At 40.1% G+C, this 23,919-nt stretch overlaps 2 protein-coding genes across 4 annotated transcripts; one reads left to right on the forward strand and one right to left on the reverse strand.

Moving 5' to 3' along the window:
• The first annotated feature begins 899 nt into the window (after positions 1–899).
• slc2a12 (solute carrier family 2 member 12) lies at positions 900–12,244 on the forward strand. 2 transcript variants are annotated; one of them, XM_074685483.1, is made up of 6 exons: positions 900–1,022; positions 1,691–1,788; positions 7,576–8,862; positions 10,067–10,189; positions 11,180–11,312; positions 11,397–12,244. In XM_074685483.1, exons 2-6 carry the CDS (start codon positions 1,701–1,703, stop codon positions 11,491–11,493), a joined length of 1,728 nt encoding a protein of 575 aa, XP_074541584.1. In that variant the 5' UTR covers positions 900–1,022; positions 1,691–1,700; the 3' UTR covers positions 11,494–12,244. The 2 variants fall into 2 exon arrangements, with proteins under 2 accessions (XP_074541584.1, XP_074541585.1); XM_074685484.1 differs by lacking the exon at positions 900–1,022 and adding an exon at positions 1,559–1,575.
• A 1,171-nt stretch (positions 12,245–13,415) lies between these two features.
• Positions 13,416–21,503, reverse strand: tbpl1 (TBP-like 1). 2 transcript variants are annotated; one of them, XM_074685961.1, is made up of 8 exons: positions 21,442–21,503; positions 20,661–20,745; positions 18,091–18,312; positions 17,930–18,012; positions 17,591–17,654; positions 16,596–16,699; positions 15,310–15,404; positions 13,416–15,008 (listed from the first exon to the last, which is right to left on the reverse strand). In XM_074685961.1, exons 3-8 carry the CDS (start codon positions 18,223–18,225, stop codon positions 14,926–14,928), a joined length of 564 nt encoding a protein of 187 aa, XP_074542062.1. In that variant the 5' UTR covers positions 18,226–18,312; positions 20,661–20,745; positions 21,442–21,503; the 3' UTR covers positions 13,416–14,925. The 2 variants fall into 2 exon arrangements, with proteins under 2 accessions (XP_074542062.1, XP_074542061.1); XM_074685960.1 differs by having other exon boundaries at positions 18,091–18,332.
• Between the last annotated feature and the right edge of the window lie 2,416 nt (positions 21,504–23,919).

Here is a 23,919-nt window from a genome sequence, read left to right on the forward strand (position 1 = left end):
CACATTGTAATCAACTCAGTGTCTCAGATTTATACAAGAATAAGTAAAAACAACGTAGAAGAGACACTGAACAAACAGAACCACAATAATATTCAAATAAGATTAAGTATTTTGAAAACAAACACACTTTCTTTGCAACAGAAAAATCATCCTTCTCTAATACTGGGTCATTTCATATTCTAATAAGTGTTTTTTCCCAAGACATTAATTTGCTAGTATTTGAATTATGAAAAGAATATTATTAAATATATTATTGCTCTATTGGAATATTTCATGTATTAATGTTGCTTCAAGAAGTGTGTTTACATGTTTTAATGAGTTCTCTTACAGTTTTAGCCCGCAGAAATACTTATTAAAGCCCATTTATTTATAGGTTTGACATTCAGATATTTTCTAATTAATTTTAGTGCTTTTATCTTGCACTGTACATGTGTCTGTCACATGTGAAGCCAGCAGGCAGGTGTGACAGTTTGGCTCTTGCTGCTTTCGTTGAAAAGGACATGAGAGCTGAGCAAACAGTAGGTGGGCATCTGGTTTGTTTTCTCTTGCAGTATGAGAGATGGTGCATTATTGATACAGGTGTTTGATATAAGAGGATGATTTATGGTGGTCACAGCAGGAAATCCCCTCTGGTTACGCAGATGTGAGGTTTGAAACACACCACAGGGATGTAAAATGTAAGATAAACCCATTCTTTATCTTTAAATTAGCATAATTAGATCATAAAAGCGGTTATTTCACTGTAAATACATTTTACTACAAGCGTCAGCGTGTGGACCAATCAGAATCCACCTTCCACATTCTGATGCTCAACCCTCGTCTCCTATTGGTGCTCTAAGCAGACATGGGCGGGGTTTAAAGCGCTGCCTTTCCCAAAACAAGCCGAGTGCGTGCTCAAACACGAGTGTGACGGAGCGAAGGAAAAGTCAAGGCAGTGAGGGAGTAAGTCTGGAGGAGAAGAAAGTGAATGGACCGACAAAGACGACGTTAAGACACCAACAGAGACAAAGCCTGGGCGTCAGGTAGGGAGATTTTATAGGTGTGTTAACGGCTTAACTGTCTATGAAGTGAAAGTGAAGACGCTAAAAGTTGCATGTGAGAAGAGGACAAGCCCAAACTTGAGTCAGCTGCTATCTTTGACTTTGTTTTTGCGCTGCCCGGGATGTTTTTTGCAATTCAGCCTCCAGAAAATAAGCATTTTAGCTCAGGTAAAACACTCAGGCAGAAAACGGTGCTTTTAAAGTAAGACATCACACAGATGTGGTAGTACAAGTGAACAAACTAGGATTTAATGGAGCAGTGACAAAAAATTTCAAGGGGGGTTAAAAGTTCTCAGTGTGGCACATAAACAGCTGCAGGTGTCCACAGGGAGCTCCACAGAGCTGGTATTTATGATACTTGAAAGCTGTCTCCAAAGCCACACAAAGCATCAGTTGCCCTGCGTTTGACTCTGCTGCAGATAAGAGGAAGGACAGGACTCTGTAATTATTACATTTTCCTGTTTTACTCCTACACTAGGATTAGTTAATCTTTCTCTCTTTTTTTTTAATAGGTGAGGCTGCATCATATTTAAAGGTTATTTATCTCCAATGCTAGACTTTGCATGACTTCTGATTTTAAATCTCCACAGTTTAATCTGCTGTCCTTGTCATAATGTGTTAGCATCTTTTTTTTTTTTTTTTTTGTAAAGGTGGTTAAAGATGGACACCAAGACCAAGAAGATGGCCTTGTACCTGCCAGCTAACCCTTCATCTGAGACCCAGAAACCACCTCCACCAAAAGGCCCAGGTACTCAAACACAGATTTCATCAAGCACACCAAATTTCTTTAAAATTAGCATTGTAGTAAAGGTGTAATTTTGTACATATTTGCTAATCCCTGCAGCATGCACTCTCTGACATAAGCCTTTAAAAAACCCTTCAATCTGTATTAAATCTGATCCAGAGTAACAGACACCATTAATCTGGCTTAAGTAAAAAAGCCCTGCTTCTATTTTTCTCAGTGAAATTGTTGAGATAATTCAATAAACCCTCTTCCAGGAACAGTCAAATAAATTTCTGAGAACCGAACAATCGTGATAATTCAGCTGCGACATTTTTCCGCTGCATCGACTGTTTCTTTCAATCACTCATTAATAATGAAGCCAAAAGTTGTTTATGGCCGTAATTATGCCTGTGTTCTATGGCATGCTGACCTTGGTTGATTATAACCAAAAAAATGTGACGCACCCTGGTTACATTTTGTCAGCTCAGCTTTGTCGAGAAATGATTGTTTAACAAGTAACTTGATAATTATTGTCGCCATGGGGACATTTTATCTGCTGTCTCATGCAGAAACAGACACTGTGCAGAAATTATTTCTGGAATAGAAGCTCCATGCTGAAGCTGAAATGTTAGTAAAAACAAGTTTGCAAATCATTTAAATCTTATGGACGGATGCCAGCTTCATTTTCCAGAAACTTTGTACAGAAGCATTTTGACCATCATCTTACATTGCCTCCCTCTGCAAATCAAATCAAGTCAAATTCTGGGGATTTGAAAGTGAAATGTTGTCATAAGTATTATATTTCAGCTGCTCAGCAGTTTGAGTCTATTGTAGTATTTCTTTTAAGATGTTCCAGTTGTTTTAATATGTCAGGTGTCCCCGCAGACCAGTTTGGCACCTGGACTCTGTAACTACTGAGCCATGCTGTTGTATCACACGCAGAATGTGGTTTGGCATTGCAAGGTCTTTCCTGAAAACTGCATCACCTGCACTTTTTGTCTACTAACCCTATATTGCTGAACATATCATATTTGATATATGAGTTTTGAAAGACCTCTGTCTGATCAACATGATAAATAGTTCCCCTAAAAACCTGCTTAAAAAAAAGGCAAGAAGTCGCTGGGGAATATACGGCTCTATTCCATAACTGAAGAATAACATTTTCTGCATTGAAATATTGTATATTTGATAAAAGCTTCCCTAAAAAAGTTGCCAAAACCACACACGGTGTCAAATATTATACAGAAAATAAATCATAAATAAAATTATAAAGCATTTTTTGTGGTTAAAAGGGTTAATGAACATATCCGTTTTTTGATTTTTTTTTTTTTTCTTTTTTGTATGATGGGTCAGGATTTACAAGGTTGATATCTGGAATTAAGGCATTTTTCTGGACTTGTCAGGGAATGTGGCTCAGATTGATTTACTTATTACAAATAAGACAGTAATACTTGCTTGGATTCCAGGTTTTTGCTGAATAACAGCTGTGTGGGGTTGTTTTACTGAGTGACTTGACTAAATGGGAAATTTTCTTTAGTTTCTTGTTTTAATTCTATATTATTAAGTATTACTGAAAATAAGATGGAAAAACTTGCTCAATAGGAGTGGGAGAAAAAAATTGATTCACTTGAGTATCGTGATTTTTTGTTTTCACATTTTTTAAATAATGATTTTTTTTTTTGTTCCGAAATCTTTTTCTTTTTAAAGTAAAATCTAAATCATTTGTTCTAGTCCTTGTTTTTGAGCTGGGTTGGAAAAAAGTTACCACCTTTTTCTGGCAGAGGGCAAAATGTGTTTCTTTTACTATCCTGACATGACGTGTAACATTTCAAAACCCCTGAATAAATCTTAAAGACTGACTAACATGTACATTTTGGGGGTTTAATATAGCTCCTGAGATAGTCTGTAAACATCATCATCATCATTCAACGTTTTTTATACAGTCTAGTGTTATAAAAGAAAACTGAAAGTCACAAAAAACAGAAATACTGGAGAATTGCAACTGATAGCACCCCAAAAATTGTAAAGGAATCAGATTGTGAGAAAAGCGTATTGTCCCAGCCCTATTGCTTGGATCTCACTCGCACTAAAGATATATGTCCCCCCCTAAAAAAACAAAAAAGCTGTGACAAATGGCGTAGCAAAATGATTCTGATTTACAAAACACACATCTGCACATAGTGTTTCCTTTATAAACCAGGATCCACTTAGGGAAGTGGGCACATGATAATAGCCCCAAATTATGCCCTTGGCGTGCCAAATCAACCATCAGTGGTCAGTGCAAAGTGACTTGTGAATGAAAATCCATGCAAACAAGGGAGCAGATTAGAGGTTTCCAGTGCTGGATCCTGGTGAAAACCGAGAGTTTAGTCAAGGAAACAAAACTTTCTCACTCAGAAACTGAGGACATTGTGAATGAAGTAAGGGATCAAACGGACATATGGTTAGTTTACTGCTGCAGGGGGATCACAAACGTCACAATCATCAGAGAATGACACCACATCACTGCTGCATTCATCTTGGCTGGATTGCTCGTCCTCGGAGATTCACAGGCTCTCATGTGAATAGCGATATCACACGATCATCATCCACTCCCATAACTTTTGATATGTCAGTCCGCACCCTGTCCTTCCTGCCTGTATCCTTATAAAAAGGATGTTTGGGATCATACAGAATGTTGAACTTCTCCACTTCCAAGATCAGCTTCTCTTCATCCATGGCGTCGTGTTGCATCTGAGACCCACTGACCGACTGTTTACCTGATGCACGTGCCTCCAGATGTGACGTATTTATAACATATGGGGGAAATTCACGTTCGAGAGTTCGTGCATTGTGTTTTATTTTGAAACTTCCAGGTACTTCACTTCCTGTCTAGGGCTTTCATATCTACATTGAATTTACGAGATTTGGAAGCAGCTGCTCAGAAAATAGACCTAAAGCGTATTTCTCGCGCCTGGCACTTCAGCAGCACGTGCAGTGGAATTTGCCTGATAGATTACAATGGAAGCTAAGTGCTCCGCAGTACGTTTCAAGGGCGCGGCGCATGCGGTGGAATTTACAGAATACATATGGGCAGCTGATGAAGACATGCCGAGTATAGAGGAGGCGAATTGTGTGAAGCCACCACCATGCCTTAGTGCGCTCTGTGCATCTTGACGCAGGCATCTTTTAATAAATTAAAATCCACACTTGATGATAAAAACACATATTTAAAGATATGAATGAATACTGCTTTATGTTTGCTCAATTTTTACTCTACATCAGTGATTACATTCATGTCAGGTCCTGCAAGGTCCGTCCAGAATAATGAAGACGAGATGGAGCTGAAGAAATGTATACGTGGCAGACTTTTATTTTATTTATTTTTATGTTTACATATTGTCATAAAGAAAGTGGCTGGTATAAAACTGCTCTCAACATGCGCAATTAAGCGTTGGTTTGAATGATATCTGTCAGTAAAGTTTGCTATCTAGTGATAAAATGTGACAGACATTAATATGTACCTGCAGGCTTCGATTCACCACCAGTTTCCCGTCTTCAAAATGTTCATGCAAAGGATCAAAGTTTGTGAACCTGAATGCACATTCTCCTGCCAAGTTTACTTCTTTAAATCACAACACATGGGAAGTGGTGTACACCACTATCAAGCCCTATTTTGTGCGTAGGCAAGCTTTATAAATGAGGCCCCTGATGATGATGACACATAAAATGCCCATCAGCTGTGTGTGAATGGGTGATTGAGACTAGCATGGTAAAGTGCCTCAAAGTGGTTCGAAAGGCTAGAAAGGAGCTATGTAAGTACAAGTCCATCCAGTCCATCCACACTGCTCTAGCAAAACTAGTTTGCTCCAGGGTCACACCACATTGTGATTGAGATGAGCTGCAACATCTGAACTCTTCACAGGCGCTAAATTCAGTCCACAGGATGATCTGCATAAAGAGGGGAAATTTTACTCCCTGCAGCATCGGACCAAAAGAGCATTCCCCCTTTTTCATTTTTCATCTGAGGGTTGGACAACTATTCCTTCACAAACCATAAACATTGTATCTGTCATGTTGACACAAATTAAATCATAATAGCAACCATCCTTGCTCGCAGACAGTAAAGCTTCAATCAGATCATCTCAAACAGTCTCCCCAGAACTTCACAAAAAGCATGTGGACATCTACATTTACATGAAACTTACATAAAACAATAACCTGGCGTGTCAGGGTGAGAAAAGTTCTGAGTAAAAAAGGAAACCATTAATCAGTTCACCTGAGGCTAATCCCTTAATTTGCACCAACAAAGCAACAAATGTAAAAATTCCTGTCATGTGGAAATTTCATCGAAGAGTTTGGCATGGCACCACGTCCTCGCTGTAATCCTTGGATGTTTTATTTTTAACTGAAACTGTACAAATCATCAGATTATGCACAAGCTGGTGCCAAGACTCCAATTGTAGGCGAGGAAATCTAACAGCACAGTGTGAAATCAGAATAACACTCGGTGAGCTGAATGTGAGGCTGATTCCGTCTAAAGGTGCTTTTTAACTGCAGGAACCAGGGTCTGAATTTAGTACTGGAGAAACAGCCCTGAGGACAAGAAACTTTGAGGGATGATGGACTTGGTTTGATAATCACTATAGAATGGTCTTTTTTAAGCCTGATAGTTTGAATGTGTCACTGTCAGATCCAGGTGTTTGAGTTTTAAGAGAGACCCTGTAAACTGGAGAACTCCAGCTGAACGTGTCATTGGGTATCTAGTTTACAGGAGCAGTTAAAGCACAGGAATACATCTATATGTATATATGTCACAGTCTCCTCATAAGTGGACAGGCATGGATCAGTACAGTTTGGTACGGTTGGATCAGCAAAGCCTAATCCAGTTTGTGTTTCCACAGCCAACAGTGCCCTTCTTGGTAGGCAGTGTGTTAGCTAGATGCCGATAATCGTGCCAGCTTCATAATTGTGAGACAGCTCAGCAGCACGACCCAGTGTGCCCTGCAAATAAATCCAGCGAAGAAGAAAAACGCAGTAAAAGTGCGACGATGGGAGACATCCAGTAATTTGTCTTCTTTGTGATCAGCATGTGGCTCTTTGTTACAAAGCGCAATCATACTTATGTTATGTGTTGTTCTTGTCACATGGGAGGTGGCGATTGTTTTGACCAAATTGACTGCAGTGTTTCTAGCTCCACCTTCTGGGGTTGGATCGGTATGTCTGGCACCACAACAGAAGGGTACCAAAAAGTGGGACGTTACGGGGCAGTAATTTGGGGACCTGTCCTGGTTTTAGTCAAAGGAAGCAAAACAAAATGCATGCTGTGCCAAGATGAACCAAACCGAACCGCTTGGTTTAAAGGGGGCTTTAGTTCTCTGAAGAGTAGTTCCAGGAACCAAAGGTACCAAAACGTTAAGTTCCTGAAACTTTTTGTTAAAAAACAGGAGGGGTGTGCGATCCATTCTACGGTGAATTGACAGGGTCTCTGAAAATGTTAGTCTCACTCTTTGGGAGCTATGTTGTCATCTATTTTGTTGTACAGTTGTCTGACAGGCCTAAAATCAACAGAAACATCCTTGTAGATGAAAAATAGTAGACATATTTATCTCTGTGTTTCTAGTGTATGCACCATAGAAGCCGAATGCAGCGGCTTCTGGTTTTTGCCACTCTTCTTTTAACATTTTCTGTCTTTCTTCAACTTAAGTTTCAAAGAAATAGGTCCAAAAGCCTGCACTTAAAACTGATACATAGAAACAGTTCAAAATTCCTGTTAGTTCGTTTTGAAGCTTTATCTCATGCTATCCTCTCTCTATGTGTCTGTCTCTTCAGGCTGCAGCTGGCTGGTGGTGGTAGCAGCCGTCGTGGCCTCACTCAGCGGCCTGATGCTGGGTTATGAAATGGGCCTGACCTCTGGTGTCCTCCTGCAGCTGCGGGGTCTCCTCTCCCTCTCCTGCAGGGAACAGGAAGTGCTGGTCAGCTCACACCTGCTCGGCGCTCTCCTCATCTGCCTGGCTGGTGGTCCCATCCTGGACCGCTACGGCCGACGCTGCTCGCTGCTCTTGAGCGCCGCCCTGGTGGTTGGAGGAACTGTCGTCCTCATTGCTTTCACCTCGCTTGTTTCACTCACTCTTGGTCGTGTCATCGTAGGCATGGGGACGGCACTGTCAGGAACAGGAGCGTGTCTCTACATTGCTGAGATCTCACCAAGGGAAAGGAGGGGTCTGCTGGTAACGCTGTATGAACTCATGCTGGTGGTCGGCGTGATGCTGGGGTTCAGCTGCAGCTACGCGTTTGCTTCTCTTCCTCACGGCTGGGCGTACACATTCGGTCTCGTCATCCCTCCAGCGGTGTTGCAGTTCAGCGTGCTGCTCTTCCTTCCTTGCAGCCCTCGCTTCCTTGTTGCTCAGGGTCAAGTTGAGCAGGCAAAGAGGGTGCTGGTTCGACTGAGAGGCGGGGTTCAAGAGCATGTGGAGGAGGAGCTTAGAGACATCCAGGGTGGACTCAAAGAGGAATCAGAGCACAGTTTCAGAGAGTTATTTAGCTCTAAAGCAAACTTACGCTCCCGGTTGCTCACGGGTGTAGCTCTAGTCTTCCTCCAGCAGGCAACAGGTCAGCCAAACATCCTCTCGTACGCTTCACCGCTCCTCCGCAGCGTCGGATACGACAGCGATGCAGCGGCGACATTAGCATCCACGGGGTTCGGAGTTGTCAAAGTCATAGGCACCATCCCAGCTGTGTTGCTTGTTGACAGAATTGGGCCAAAGAGCTTTTTGTGCGTCGGCGCCGTCGCAATGGGAATGTCACTTGTTGCTCTGGGGACACTGACTCTCCAAAGCCACACACACCTCACCAGCCTGTGCACAAGCCGGACTTACCTAAACCACACACAGGTCCCGTGGGATGTGAATAGGACCACTCTTGACTTTGAGGATACTGACTTTTTGTCCACGGACTACCCCACAGTATTTGACAGTGAGGACACGCAGATGATGAACAGAGAGGAGAGAGCGCCAGAAGGAGGAAGGACTCATGTTGAAGTGTCATCCTCACTTAGGGTGGCGTCTTTGATCAGTCTGCTGACTTATGTGGCGGCCTTCTCCATCAGCCTGGGGCCAAGTATGAAGCTTTTTTTTAATCACTACCTTTACATAAACACACACAAACACAAAACAAAACAACCAAGTGCTTTATGGTCAGGCTACCCTCAGGCCTTTCAGCCTGAAATTCAGGATTACTTGTTGACCTTTTTACACACCACATCTCTGCACCAATATAAAGGTTCTCCCAAATGCAAAAACGTTTCCTACGTGTCCTACGTATCCCTTGATTCTTTGAATGCATGTTGTAGAAATCTCTGAATTTGTCTGTAAACTGCTCAAAACACTCCACAAGATCTACACAGCACTTGCTGAAACGATGAGGCCATTGCCTGAAGATCTCCTAATTGGCCTCAAACACCAAAGTCTGTTCATAGCTCTGCCCCCGATAGGCCTCTAGAGGGCTGGCCAATCAGAGGAAGGGGGGTTTGTGGAGCGTGGAACCTTAAAGAGACAGCAGCTAAAACACAAGCCCTGCTTCCAATAAGCACCTCAATTCGGTTCGTTTTGTGGTGTTTTCTTGGACTTACACTAGGACCAGTCCCCAAATTATCGACCTGTACCGTCCCACTTTTTGGTACTGAAATGTACTGATCCATAGCAAGCTGCTTGGTGGAAACAGGGCTAAAAGGTTTCAGGCAGTGGCTGAAATAAGGGTTTTCCGAAACACCAGTGGAAGACAAATCAAGATTTTTTTTAACCTGTAAATCATGCTAAGCTACTACAGGGGCAGAAGTGGAAAAAATGAAGATAGCAGCTCAGTCCCCCCTCTCAGTGGCAAGCCACTGTTTGGAAGAGGCTCTGCCCTGACTTTCCTTTAGTCTATCTGCTCTGGATGTAGTGACAACAAGTGCCTATTTGAATGTGATCTAAATAATAAGGAAGATGTAAACATCCATAGTTTCAGTTACAATAGTGAGCAGTACAAGTATTATAAAAGATAAACGCATTGAAACTTTAAATCAACTCTAAAAAGTTGGTTTTAGTTTTGTTATATGACGCTGGTCGGTGACATAAACAGATCCTCAGTCAGCTACTAAGTCTGGGTCCTTTGAGGACAGCAGCACTTGGATTGACTCAATTTATGTCTTTATCACTTTCTATGTAACACTAAGTACAAAGTACAAGAATTTATCAGATAATATATAAGCGAAGTGTGGTATAGATTCACTTTGAATCATGTCTTGTGTAATTATGACTGATACGTGTTTGTTTCTTTGAAGTGGTCTACGTGGTGCTCAGCGAGATCTTCCCGATGGGGGTCCGAGGCAGAGCTGTGTCTGTGGTGTCAGCAGTAAACTGGGCCACCAACCTCCTCATCTCCATGACGTTTCTCACAATAACAGGTGTGTGTGTGTTAACAATGACATGTTATTAACTTTCAGCTAATTGATGAGTTAAGGGGAAGCTGAGGTAAGCTGAGGGTGAGAACGTAAATACAGAACATCATCAGTTTTTATGGCATCGCCGAGTCTGTGCAGGTTTTGATCATGTCAAAACATCACTGAATACACAGCTGTTCCAGGGAGAGGTGGCAGCAATAACATAAGGCTGTTAAGCCTGTTTCATAAAACAACAAGGTATACACCTAATCTATAAGAGACAACGCATTTCTGCTTCTGTTTCGCCTCCATTTCAAGTTAGGAATGAGGAAATCCATCCAAGCAACAGACAAGTCGCTCGGCAGCTTTCCTTTTTAAGTATGACTGTTTTTTACCGCAGAGCATTGGTCATGAGAACCCAAGAAAAGACTGGTGCTTGAGACACAAAGAACCAGTGCTTGGTCAGGCACTGGGCTGGAACTTGCACCAGCACCAGTTTGGTCGTAAAGGGGTATCAGATGATAGGCTCAGAATCCATCCTGTCGTATATCAACACTTCAGGTGGACCACCCTCCATGTCACAAAACTCAAATCCTCTGAAAACTGCTTTCTTGAACATGACGATGAGTCACTCCAATGGCCTCCACGGTCACTAGATCTCAATCTAGTAGAGCTCCTCTGGGATGTGGAGGAACAGGAGAATCTCATCATTGACTGTGATGCTATTGTGTCAATATGGAGCAAATATGGTCTTGTTGAATTTCTACTACCGAGAATGAAGGCAGGTCTGAGGGAAAAAGGGTCAAACTGCAGCAAAATAGCTTCTCTACTCCTGATAAGCTCCTCACAATGCAGGTCAGCCTATAGAGCTGTAAGTCAAGGTTTAGTGTTGTAAGTGTCGTGACCTGAATTGCATCATTTTCTAATCAATGTAAACTGCTGCTCAGACAGAACAAACATGAGGCTGCAACGTGTAAACACAAACAAAGCTGACATGTGTCTTTACTTCCACAGAAAGAATTGGCGTGCACAACGTGATGTTCCTATACGCAGCCATGAGCTTCATCTTGCTGGTGTTCGTCATCCTCTGCATCCCGGAGACCAAAGGACGAACGCTGGAGGAGATATCCAAAGAGCTCGCCAAGAAGTGAGTACTGTTCATTCACTGTGTGTGAAAGAGACAGAGAGACTCTGTGGAAATTCAACTTTATCCTTTCTTTGTGTCCCCCAGGAGGCACTTTGAGGTCCGGCTGTATCGGCAGGTTCAGTCCAGGGAGAGCACAATCAGCCAGAGCTGCGTGTCCAAAGAGATTTCAGCAAACGTGTGATAAAACTCAAAAACTGCACACCTCACAGGACGAGCTTGATCAACAAGGACAATACTGCAGCACTGTTGATAACACGCGTCATGTAATCTCACCCCGGAGGGTTCAGATAACTCAGGATAGAATCAAAGCACGAAGAGATTCTTGAATGTATGAAATGAAGAGTATCAGTGTAATCCATTCCCTCTCCTATGTTCTGCGCAAAATCAAATCAGACAGATGAAGAATTTCTCTTTTTTGATTGACTTATTGAAGTTTTTCTTCATTTTTTAATAGACATTTATTTTTTAGATCTTAGATTTTTTTTATCATCAGGAAGTTGAAGGTGTGCCAAACACACCCTGTACTTCATGCCTCTTTTGAAGAGCTTCAGAGCCTCTTCGTTATGGTTTTATGAGGGTGTAAAACCGAGGAAATGAAAATGATTTATTGGCTACAAGAGCTCCCGAAACCTCAACAAGCAACCACAACAAACAAACACTTCTGTCTGAGCTCCTTCAACAGGTAATAAAACATTTATGGTAACTTTGATAGCTGACATAGCTAACAGCTGTGATGACTCTTGATTTTAGCTGCATGTTTTTTAAATTTGTTCTTAAAGCACAGCAAAAACTGAAATCTAAGCAACTGATTTTTTTATTAAAAATGTTGTGTAAGACTTAATCTGAGCTGCATTCTGACAGACCCAGAAAAATGTCTTCATTCCAGATATTAACAGAGAAAAGTGACGCCTGAAGTGCTTAAAAGAAGACGATCAGTGGGTTTAGAAAAATGTACAATGTGCAATAAAAATAGATATTAAAATAACTTGTTCAAGTATTTGAATAAAAAAAACACTCATGATGGTTGTGCACCTGAAAAACTTGCTCCACCTGTTCTCAGGTCACACACACTTTGGTGGCCTGCTGTTTGACTTCCTGTCTGCCTCTTTTGCTGATTCTGTGTTTGCCCCAGAGCTTGAAAGTCTCATTCCCACATCTTTCTCTTGCATCTAGGGTTACTGCATCAGGAAAAGATCATTAAAGATAAGCTTTGAAGTACGGATGGGTACCGAATTAGGTGCTTTTATAGGTACCGACCAAATCCTGCCAAAGTACTGGGTACCAGTTCATGTAACATCAAAAGGTAAAAGTTTAGGAACCTAAATGGATCCTTGTGACTGTGAGGGAGTGGAAGAGTAGGAGATTTTCCATGCTGGACACGAACACAACATTAAAAGGTTACATTTTAAAGAATACATTTGTTAAATTGTAAAAAGAAGATTTTACTATCAAACAAATTGATATTTTTTACCACATAAACACAAAAAAGTATAGAAAATTGGTACCATCGAGTACCGATTGCCAGGTACTGGGCATCGGTACCATATCGTTTCAAATGTGAAAGGTACCCATCCCTACTTGGAAGACAAGTAATCAGGTATAAAAAGGAACAAATGACTAAAAGAAAAAGGCCAAAAATGTATGAGACAAAAGTCACAAATCTGTAGGAAAAAAAAAGTTGCAAACTTGTGAAAGAAGAGTTGTTACTTAGAGTGAAAAGTCCCCCAAAATTGTGAGAATTAAAGTCTAAATGAAAGAGAAAAAGCAGCTTATCTGTGAGTAAGGAGGTGAGAGAAAAGACTAAGGAGACTGTGATTCAGAGCACTGGGATCCTCTCTCTCTCTCAGTATTCTACTCGGGACTCTTCACGACAAGGCATCATGGTTTTCTTCAGTTGGCTCTGGAGATGTTTGGAGGTTTCACACCACATCCTTTTACTCATCCAAAAAACGGACCTAAAAAACTTCTTCATCTTTATAAATCTTGAGTTGAGCACTTTCTTTTGTTAATCATTTTTTTCATTGTATTTGTCAACCAGGTCACGACAACACACGAGAAGCAAGAAACTGATAAAACCAGAGCCAAACACGCCGAGCAGTCATCGAGCAGTTGTGGCCTTTTGTTACCACTAACCTTTATTATTATTTTTTATAAAATACAAAATTTTGAACAAGTGTCACAAATCTTCCATCAGTTTAATCAACGTTCTTCACACATTTAACACCTTTTTCACCACTTTTACTATTTACATACAAATAAGTCGCTCATCAGTAGGATTCCATTTGTTGATGAACAGTTTGATTTTTACGGATGGTACAGGGTTAAGGTGTTAGCACTTCTCATGGTCCTGAAGCTGGGTTAAAAACGGATCCTCACACTGCTACATGTGACCAAAATAACTGTTAAACATTTTCATATGAAGGGCTTTTTTCAGTATCATAAAGTTGATGTTTTAGGTTCTAAATTTCAGCTGTGAAGCTTTACGTTAATGCCACTTTAGCCTGAGAAAACTAGTGGGTAAGTGACAGAAGTACACTGCAAAAACTGAAACGTAATTAAGTGTTTATGTTTTATTTTCTGGTAAAAATTGACTTGATAGCCACATTTACACTATAAATCCAGGAACTGTCTTATTTGAAGATATGAAAAGACAAAAATGGCACCAAAGTTGCTTTCTTAACCTATTGGTTAAACTCATTTATTGTCATTCAATGCTCTAACATAAGAGATTTTTCTGGACTTATCAGATAAAAGTGGCTCAAATCAAGTCTGACATTTTTTAAAATCAAAAATAAGACTTAAAACTTGCTTAAATCACATTTTTTGCAGTGTAACAGGAAGTTTGTGAGTGAGTGATCTTAAAAAATCTCTATCTACCTGAACACCTCTGATGTTTTCGTCACATTTCAGAACTTTCAAAACCTTTCTTATCTGCAAAAAAGGAGAATCAATTATCTTCTCACTAACCCTTAACATTTTCAAATCTGCCTCACGTTTCAAACTTTCATTAGGTTGAGATGATTTTGAAAGCCACCGGAGAGACACAAGATCAAACGTAGAGTGAACTGACAACCGTAAAAAGTATAAAAATGTCCAAACAACGTTTAAAATCAGAGGTTAATGCATTTTGTGAGCAGGTGTGTTTCTCTCTACATGGTCCAGACTCAGTATCTGCTGTTTGGGCGGAAATATCGACAACACAGATTTGCTTTGACAGAGATAAATAAGCCATGGACAGAGAGTCTTCCAGAGGGATCAGCAAATGTGACGTCCTGGAGTTGTAAGGTTAAAGGTGGTAGCATTTTTAGAAACTCGTCTTTCAGCATCCAGAGGAAACAACTCTTGAGGCCTTCAGTGCAAGTCCTTTTACAGACGAACCTGTCACGTGATTCACAACACCATGAGCAGTTTAGAAGAGGGACGCTTTAGTCTCTGACAGGGCTGCTGAGTTTTTTAAATCCAGTAGATTCCCCTCTCAGTTGGTTTAGTCTGTGTGTGTGTGTGTCAGTGTGTTTGTGTGTCCTCTTGGAGTGCCAATCAAACGTACAAATCCAAGAAAAAAGGTGCTTCCTCCTCTCCTCTCCTTCACATCTTTAGTCTTTGACCTTTCATTTCATTTGCAGAGCGGTTTCTGACACTCGAACAGCAGCGGGTAGACCTGCTCCACAGCTGTGGCCACATTCTGCACGTTTGGTCCTGAGGGGTGGGATGGATGGGTGGAGGAGGAGGAGGAGGAGGAGGAGGAGAAGGAGAAGGAAGGTAGAGGAGGGTGAGCAGAGGAACAGGTTTCAGGTGTGAAAAGCAGAAACAGAGAAACAGTAGGGCTAATATTTCACCCCGAGTAAAAATTCCTGGAGGATTTGGTTCATTTACAAACGGCTTTTCTGGTAATAACAGCAATAGGAGAACATTATGTCAACATGGCCTCAATCCGTTAAGCTGCTGTACATAAAGGAGGGTCAGTGAGAGTGTGTGTGTACACAGGAATGTGGGGTACCTGTAACTGTGATGCTGCCCGTGGAGAACACCTGGATGGTAGCCTTGAGGTTTTTGATCTTGTATGTAGCTGCAGGATGGAGCTCTGGTTCATAACTAAGAAGCACAGAAAGAATAAAGTGAATAAATATTCACGAGAACTGCAAAAAATGAAATCTGATCAAGTTTTAATATCTTATTTTAAGTAAAAATTGTCCTATTAGACCTAATATGAACTACATTCACTGGATAAGTCCAGAAAATGTCTCATTTCAAGATTTTAAAAGACAAAAAAGACAGCTGATGAGTACAAAAGACACTGAACAATTACACAGTTTGAGCCACATACTATACTGCAGGCTAATTACTATTTTCACCACTAGAGGGCCTTGTGTCCTCACAAGTGCTGAATCACTTCAAGCAGAGAAGCTAAAAATCTGCTTACACAGCTGCAGAAAAGACCAACAGACCACAGTAAAGGTCAGTTGTTGTCTTGTTCAGAAGTTAGTTGTTGAGTTTAAATCACAAACACAGACTCTGTTTGACAGGACTATTTCAAACTTGCTTTATTTTTCACTGCAGATTGACTTTCTTGAGGGTTTGTGTCCCTTGTTCTACCCTCAAAATTACCCACAAAAAATCAGAACTTTAAACATTTCTTCTATTACTTACTTGATTACATGTCAAAATGTGCTGCAAGTACTTGTTGCTTTTGTTCTGTATCTGCATGCACCGTCTCAGAGCCCTCACTCTGAGTATTGTAAACACAGAGCTCTGAGGTCTTCAGCCTCTTTCTGATCTCTCTGCTCCCCGAGTTGGCTGACCTGGACTGTCTACCTGTAGATTAAATCTTTGGTCTGTCCTTGTTTATCAGACCATCCTTAATTTGCTTCCCGTCTTATTTATATTACCTAATTAATTAAGTTAAATGTGAACAGCTAAAGCTCAATTCCAACCTGTGGTCATGTCATAACCCTTCACTTTGCTAGCTCCACTCTTTTCAAAGTCATATCTCTTAGAGAAAGCCATAAAAGCATTATATAAACTTCAAAATGAAAGAAATACATGAAAAGTTGATGAATCTGTCTGTTTTTTGCTCATCGTCTCACAATTCACAAACCTACAAAAAAGATCAAATCTAGGCTGATTTGTAGAGATGAAGATGGCGACAAAGTTTCTATGAGAGGAAGAACAAAGTGAACATTTTGTTCTATTTTATAAATTAGTCTCTGCACAGACTGAAACAGATGCAGGCGACACTGATGATAAGAGCGGTTTCTGTGATTGTGATGTGCTGTGGTTTATTACCTGGCGATTGGTCGGTTCTTCTTGGTGAAGTCTATGAGGCGGATTGCAAACGGCATGGAGCACACAGCCAGCACGTTCACCACTTTAAAGGCAGAAAACCTCACCTGTGCACAGAGACAGAGTCGAGCTTTCAGGTGAAACTTATGGCTTAAAAATATCAACACGTTTAGATAAAGCAAGCTATGGAAGCCCTAAAAGGTTTTTAAAAACAAAACAGAGATAATTATTTTCTCTGTTTTCTTGAAAAAATACAGGTTTTTCTGGGGACCTAAAACTCAAATCATCAGACAGAAGACAGCGAGCCAAGGTGCCTTTATGCCACTAACCACATAATTCAGGTAAGTGAAGCCTCTTTCTGTTTTTTCGTGCTGTTGTTACTTGATGAAATGTAGTTTAGCAGAAAATTCTCTTATTATCAAGAAGAACAAGAAAAATGAATTGAGATCTCGAGAAAACAGGGATAATCCACTTGTTACTTGAAGAAAACTACTCAAAACATCTTGAGAAAAAAAAACAATCAACTCATAATCTTTAGGAAACAACTAATATAATCTTGTAATCTCTGGAAAATCTCAAAGTTAACTTATAAGTGCAGAAAAAGACTGAAATTAATCCTTTTTCAGGTACAACAGCTACAATTAACTTGTTATCTCCAGAAAACTGAGAACATGTATGTAAACACAACCTTTTCAGGATTCCATAACAGCAGGTTTTGGCGGCTCAATTATCAACAATTTCATTTGTTACCAGTGTCTTAGCATCCACAATAAACACAAATACATTTGAATTAACTGCAATAAATAACCATTTATGAAAACAAGCCCAGAGTCAGATGAAGCTAAACCACATCAAGATTAGAGAGAAAAACGTGAGTGAAAGCTCATGTGCACAGCTGGAATTTTGTTTGCTTTGAATTAATTCATTACCACACCATCTAACAGTATCTTTCACTGTATTTTCATAACATCTAATGCAGACTTGGTGTATTTTCTCACCTTGAAGCCCAGTTTCTGCAGACAGCGCGCTAATCTCCGGGCGCCCAGCTTAGCTTCATCCTCACTGAAGAAAAGAGACGAGCAGAAAGAGGAACTGTAAGCTCGTGGCGACAACAAACAGAGTCGTCAGTGTGTGAGCTCTGATGTCAGCAATGTGTGTCAGAGGCAGGTGTGACATAATGAGGAAGCTTTACTGACAGCTGATGTTACAGCAGCGGTTATAATGAAGCCAGGCAGCTCAGGACAGAAAACTAATGATGCTCTAGAAACCACTGTGCTGTGCTGCTTTATTTATTTCATTTTTAAGAGTGTGTGAGTGTTTCTCTTTACATAATCTACCTCGTTGCTCCAGTGCAGATTATTTTCCCTGAGGACCAGATTGAGGCGGTTATCTTGGGTTTACGAAGCTTCATCAGGACTTTCTGTGAACAGAAAACAGAAAAAAAAGGTTCAAACTGCCTGAATCATTCATCTCTGCTAAGTGTAGGGGTCATCCTTACCCCGACTTCCGGCTTATAGATGACATTGGCTCCCTCTAAGGCGATTGTGCGCAGGTTAAGGTGGCACCGGGTCCTGAAGGTTGCCACCACATTGGTGATGATGATGTCCAGAGCATCATCATTGTTGGAATCCATGGGGAAGTGTGGGGTGCAGCGAGAGGGCCAGAGGCGCTTTTTCCTTACACAGTGATCATTGACACCGACATCTCCACCGATCCACGGCTGGAGGAAGAGACAACAAGCTGTAAGGATGGAAACAAAAGTATTTCAGCTTTTCAGAGTAAAAGAGTATTAGACTGGATGTTGGATTTTAGATGCATCTATTGAAGGGCTGTCAGAAAAGGCGTAATATTTTAAACCAATTCCTTTTGCCACCATGCATTATCTTCTGCGATTATCAACATCTCCATGAGCAGCTTTCAAGAGCCACCATAGAAAGTTTTGATTCCTAAATCAGGACACTTATACTGATCATTTTGCATGGTTAATATGGACTGAAATATATTGGAAAGAGGAACAACTGAATTTTAAACATGAAAGTCATCACATTTATAAAGTCTGATCCCTCTCTGTTACGGCCCTGACGGTGTTGGCTGTTGAGTGTGTGTCAGTCACTATGTTAACACCCTGCACCCAGCAGTCAGACTAAGGTCATAGCCTGCTTGCAAAACCACAGCAGGGGGTCTAGCTCTGTCTGAGTATACATACAGAAAAGAGAATTGGACTTCTGGCCCAGAACGTCTCACTTCACTTCAATAGTTGGCGCTGTGTCCTTTTTGATGTTCTTCATGAAGCTGAGTGCGTTTTTAACTAGTTTCTATTCGCCTGAAGAGAAAGCAGCATTGTAATAGTGATGGGTGAGATGGATGCAGCTGTAGCTCTGGTGTGTATGTGTTTGTTGTGTTGGAACATTCACTGCATGGGTGCACCGACGCCATTTATCATGGTCATTTACTTCCTCTCTCAGCTGAACGCTCAGATGTACTGGGCCTGACAACACAACGTACCCAACCACAGTCTGATAGCAATTGTGTTATCTAGGTGTGTCAATAGAGCTATGTCCAGTCTGACTAAGCTGTTTACATGCATCTCAGCTGTCCTAAAGCTCATAGTCCGATTTCTCCAGTTGCATGTAAATGTACTGTGTGTGCCTGCGAGTCTCTGTGTTTGTAAGTGTGTGTGTATGATGCATGTGGGTAGGGCTGCAGCTATTGAATATTTTAGTATTCGAGTATTCTACTGAAAATCCCATCAATCGGATAAAATATGTTTTTGTTTAGTTAAAGAGCAGTTATTTATCAAATGAAATTTTTTCTCTTTAAGAAATAGAATTTTCTGATACAGCATGTCAATAAGAGCACTTGCTTTGGTAGCTCCAAAATTTGTAAACACACTTTGACACATTTTTTTGTGCCTTGGACATCTTATCAAATGTTGCGGACCAAAATAGCACCTGTTTCGTAGAATGACCCATTAGTCTCCAAACTCCAGAGAAGAAGCTAGATTTGTTGCTAGGTGCTATTTTGTATAAGAGGTAGCTTGAGGGGTCTGAAAACTCTCTTAATATGGCCTCAGCTCTATTTGAAATACCACTCTTTGATTTTTTTTTTTTTTAAATTAAACGATTCCTCAAGGCATAGAAAGTTACTCGAGTATTTTTTGTAATCGAGTACCTTGAATCATTCGAAGAATCAGTTCAGCTCTACATGTGGGCACCCACCCTAGGCGCATTCCTCAAAAGGCTGGCTGGATCGTCACCCATGAGCTACTCGATCTGTTGTGGTCTGTCACCCAAACCCTATCTGCACTCAGCTCTTTGATAAGAGATTCAGGATCATTAGAGACCCTCTTTGAGATAACTGCTTTTTTGTGAGAGATCCTTTGTTGTTCACTTAATTCTACTATTGCTTTATTAAAAACTTTGATTTACCATCAACACCTATTTTTTTGGTACTTATTTTACTCCTTTAAGTAATCTCTTAGTTCATTGTGTTCCTTTTCTTTTTTTATGTATATTTTCTTCATTTTTCTCTTCATCCCATTCGAAGTATTTAGGATATCAACAAACCATATCTTGTTGGATTGATTAACTCTATCTCTCTATTACACATCATCCTTATTTGTTTGATAATCTGATTATTTTTGTAATTGATCTCAATGAACCTCAGCAAATAATAAGTAAAATAATTTAATGATGAGACTGTGTGTGGTTTTATCTGACCCTTAACAAACCAGATAAAAACATGTTGAGATCAGGATCTCTTTCAGAAAGAGGGAACTAGCGAAAAGCTCAGCAGCTTATGCTAAAATAAGTATTGTACAATTCAGAAACAAAAAGACAGGCAAAACTTATAAAAAGACACTTGAGTTCAAAGCTGCAAAATAGTTTGATGATCAGGTGCAAAGTTGTGTCTCACACTTTCTTTAAATACAAAGGATTCAAGTAAAATGAGGTCTGGCACCTGCAAACAGACTCGATTTTTAGTGCCAGATAATAGTATGGGTTAAAGTCTGCACCGACAGTACAAAAGCTTGAAAACATTAAAGTGGGTGTGCAACTTGTTAGCTACCTTATTTGCAGCAGTTTTGCATCTGTGTGACTGCAGTCCTCTGCAGGTACAGGGTTATGACTCAAAACACAAACCGCACACACATCTGAAAGACAGGCAGTGGTTTTTTGATAATCGACAGAGCGAAATATTAACATTTGAAAGCACTCAAGTAAGATTTAAGCTTTGTAATAGCTCAGGCTCACTGCTAACACTGTTAGCTTCTGTTAAAACTACTTGTAATGCAGGGGAAGACTATTCTACACAGCTGTCCAAATTTATTGCAGATATCACACACATAGAAGCAGTTTTAGCTCAATAGTTAGATTTACAGGTGTTATAGCTCATCTTTCACTCATGCTAGTGTGGCGTTACACAGTAAGCTTGTTAGAAGGATGCTAGCTAATCTATGTAGCTGGCTGCTTGTCAGCTATTTATTAAAAACTAACTCCGCTGTTTATTTAGCAAAGCTACATTTGTCAGCGTGTTGCTGTGGGTAAAATACACCCCTGAAATATCAGAAAAGCACGCAAGTGTGGAGTGACTACAACCTGGTTAGTTTAGTGAGTGAAGCTTTCCGTTAGCTCAGGATGAAATGAATGAAAAGTTGTTAGCAAAGCAACCTAGCAGGCTAGCTGTGGGGATGCAGGATAGTCTCACTGTTTACAAGAGAGTTTGCGCGAAAATAGAAAAAAATGTCAGCAAAATGTTTAATCACAACCTTACAGTAGCTATTCAACTTCTTAATTTACCAATCTCAGACAATAAAGGAGCCAAACAGCGGTGAAATTTGTATACAAACCCTATATTGTAGTCAGACCCTCTTCTCCGCGGTCAAGTCTTCGTTAGTACGGTGGTTTCCGGTTGGACTTTTCAAAATAAAACTTTGCGCTTTAAAAAGTAAAGAAATCTGTTCAAAGTTAATAAACCAACACCAAAGAAGGTGTCTGTTTTTTCATGTGTAAACAGGGTTAAAATAAATTAAAAGTAGCACAACTACAAGGCTAACACACATAGTCATATACACATGTATAAAACACATTACTTAAATACTACACTTCCTCTAATTTTATATTCTTTTTTTTTTAACCTCTGAAACTTAAAAAAAAAAGATTATTTTGAGTCCTGGATCAAGTCATTTCTAATCCCATTCTTGTTTCATTGTATCTAATTTGATTTTAATGTACTTATTATGTCCTCTCTGAATTATTTTTCATTTATTTATTTATTTATCTATTTATTTATTTATTACTCTGTATGCTTTCATGATGTTTATTCAATTGATTTATGATTTTATTTCCTTTAACTTATTGTATCACATCCATTTTTTTTTACCTTTTGTCCAAAAACTCTTCAAAATAAATCACTTTATGCTTTACCTTCACATGAATATTCTACCTATGCCATGACTGCTTATCTTTTACTGTTAAATCTTGTCGTGCTCCTGATCTGCCATGCTTTTATGCATCAAAGCACTTTGTAAAGAAAAGCTCTTATGAAAATGGCAAACTGTTAGTCAAGAACATGATTTATATCACCTGGGCCAGGGCATGAAATGAAATCATGACGTTAAATGGTTTTTATTTAATAAACTTATAATAACTCGCAATTGTTTCAGATCTTTTGAAAAAATACATTCTTTCCTATTTTAAGTTGAGAAAAATAAACTGGGAGTTTAATTTGGCCAGTAAATTGATTTTCAATCTTTAAAGTTGTAAACTTCAAGTTCTAGAAGGGGTTAAAATGCTTGTAAAGTCTGTGTTGTAATCTCTTCTCTTGCCAATATCACTCTTAAGAGGATTGTGTTAGAGCCTTCCCCCAGACGGCGGTACGTTCCTGTTTTTTATGGCTATACTTATTGACACTTCACATGTTTGGATTACAACATCTTTGAGAAAATGTCACATCTGGCATATGAAAGCACATCTGGGGGAATCTGTAACAGCTACAAAAAAGAGGAGTGAAGTTTGGAGGCTTTACAGAGTGTTTGTGTTATCAATAAGGGAACTCTCAGTCATGAATGAATTTAGTGAATGGATGCTGTCCTGGGGGTAGCATCGTGCACTGTGACATCATGGACTGAGTGTGACCTTTGAGAAGACTGGCCTTTAATTTACAGTGTTTTAGTTGGTTTTCACTCCTATTTGGGATCATTGGAGTTAGTCAACATTGCACATAAAAGTTAAACAGAATCAGTCTTTGTGTGGTAGAGTTGCTTAAGTTAATGGCAGATTATTTATTATGCAGATGTTTGATGAATTTCTGTGTTGTTTTTTTTATTCACTTTGCATCATTTTTTAATTTGAAACTCAGTTGTTTTTGCCTTTGCAGCCTGTTCTCTTGTTTGCTGTGGATGTTTGAATGTGTTTTTAAAAATGCATCATTCTAACTAGTTGTAGCTCAAGATGATGACCCAGAACAGACTGCAGGACCTGTTGTCATTCGTAGTAGCAGATTCTGGATGGTCGAAGACATCGCACTCTTATCCTTTTGCTGGATCCATCATAACTACAGTAAAATGTTACCATTTGATAGTGGTAAGCTGGCAATAAGCCACAGCAGTCTCAGATTTCTAAGTCCACACATCCCGAACCAGGATCCATATTTGTAAGTATCATGCCAACAGGGATCTGGATAACCAGGTTCCTGTGTGTGTATGTAAACATCATATCCTGAATATGATAAAAGCTCAGAACTGGTTTCTCAAGTCTATGTAAACACTCTCTGTGAGAGTGTATGTGCACACACTCTGGTGTGTTTGTTTATACAGCTTAAATCCAGGATTTACTGCTTGTTTATGGACATATTTGTGCATGTGTCCTGTAACCTTCTGCTAAGACCACCAGAAACACTTCCCACTCTTGGATTACGCCCAATAAAAACAGCAGAATAACTTCCTCATGATTCAGCGTTGTTGTTATTGTTCTTCCTCCCTGGTTACTGAGTTGTCTCACAGAGCAATGAAACATCCGATGATGTATACTTTAAAGGTTCAGACTTAGAGCAGGTTAGGAAAGTCCATCCATGAGCAGTGAGTGTTTGAGATGTTGACGCACAGTGCAGGAGTGTGTTTATAGTTTACTGGTGGACTCATCAGGGGCAGTGTCTTCCCAGGGGAACAATGCTCTTATTCTCATTAGGTCATAAGATGAGTGTGTAAACACACAGATGTGAGCACTTAGGGCTCAATAGATGCAGATATGTCTGACAGTAAATAGACGCTCCATCACTGTGACTGCCCATTGAGTGTGTGTGTGTGTGTGTGTGTGTGTGTGTGTGT

Source organism: Halichoeres trimaculatus, unplaced genomic scaffold, assembly GCF_033239565.1.
Source record: "Halichoeres trimaculatus isolate MK-OKI-2021-1 unplaced genomic scaffold, fHalTri1.1 fHalTri1_scaffold_13, whole genome shotgun sequence".
NCBI lineage: Eukaryota > Metazoa > Chordata > Actinopteri > Labriformes > Labridae > Halichoeres > Halichoeres trimaculatus.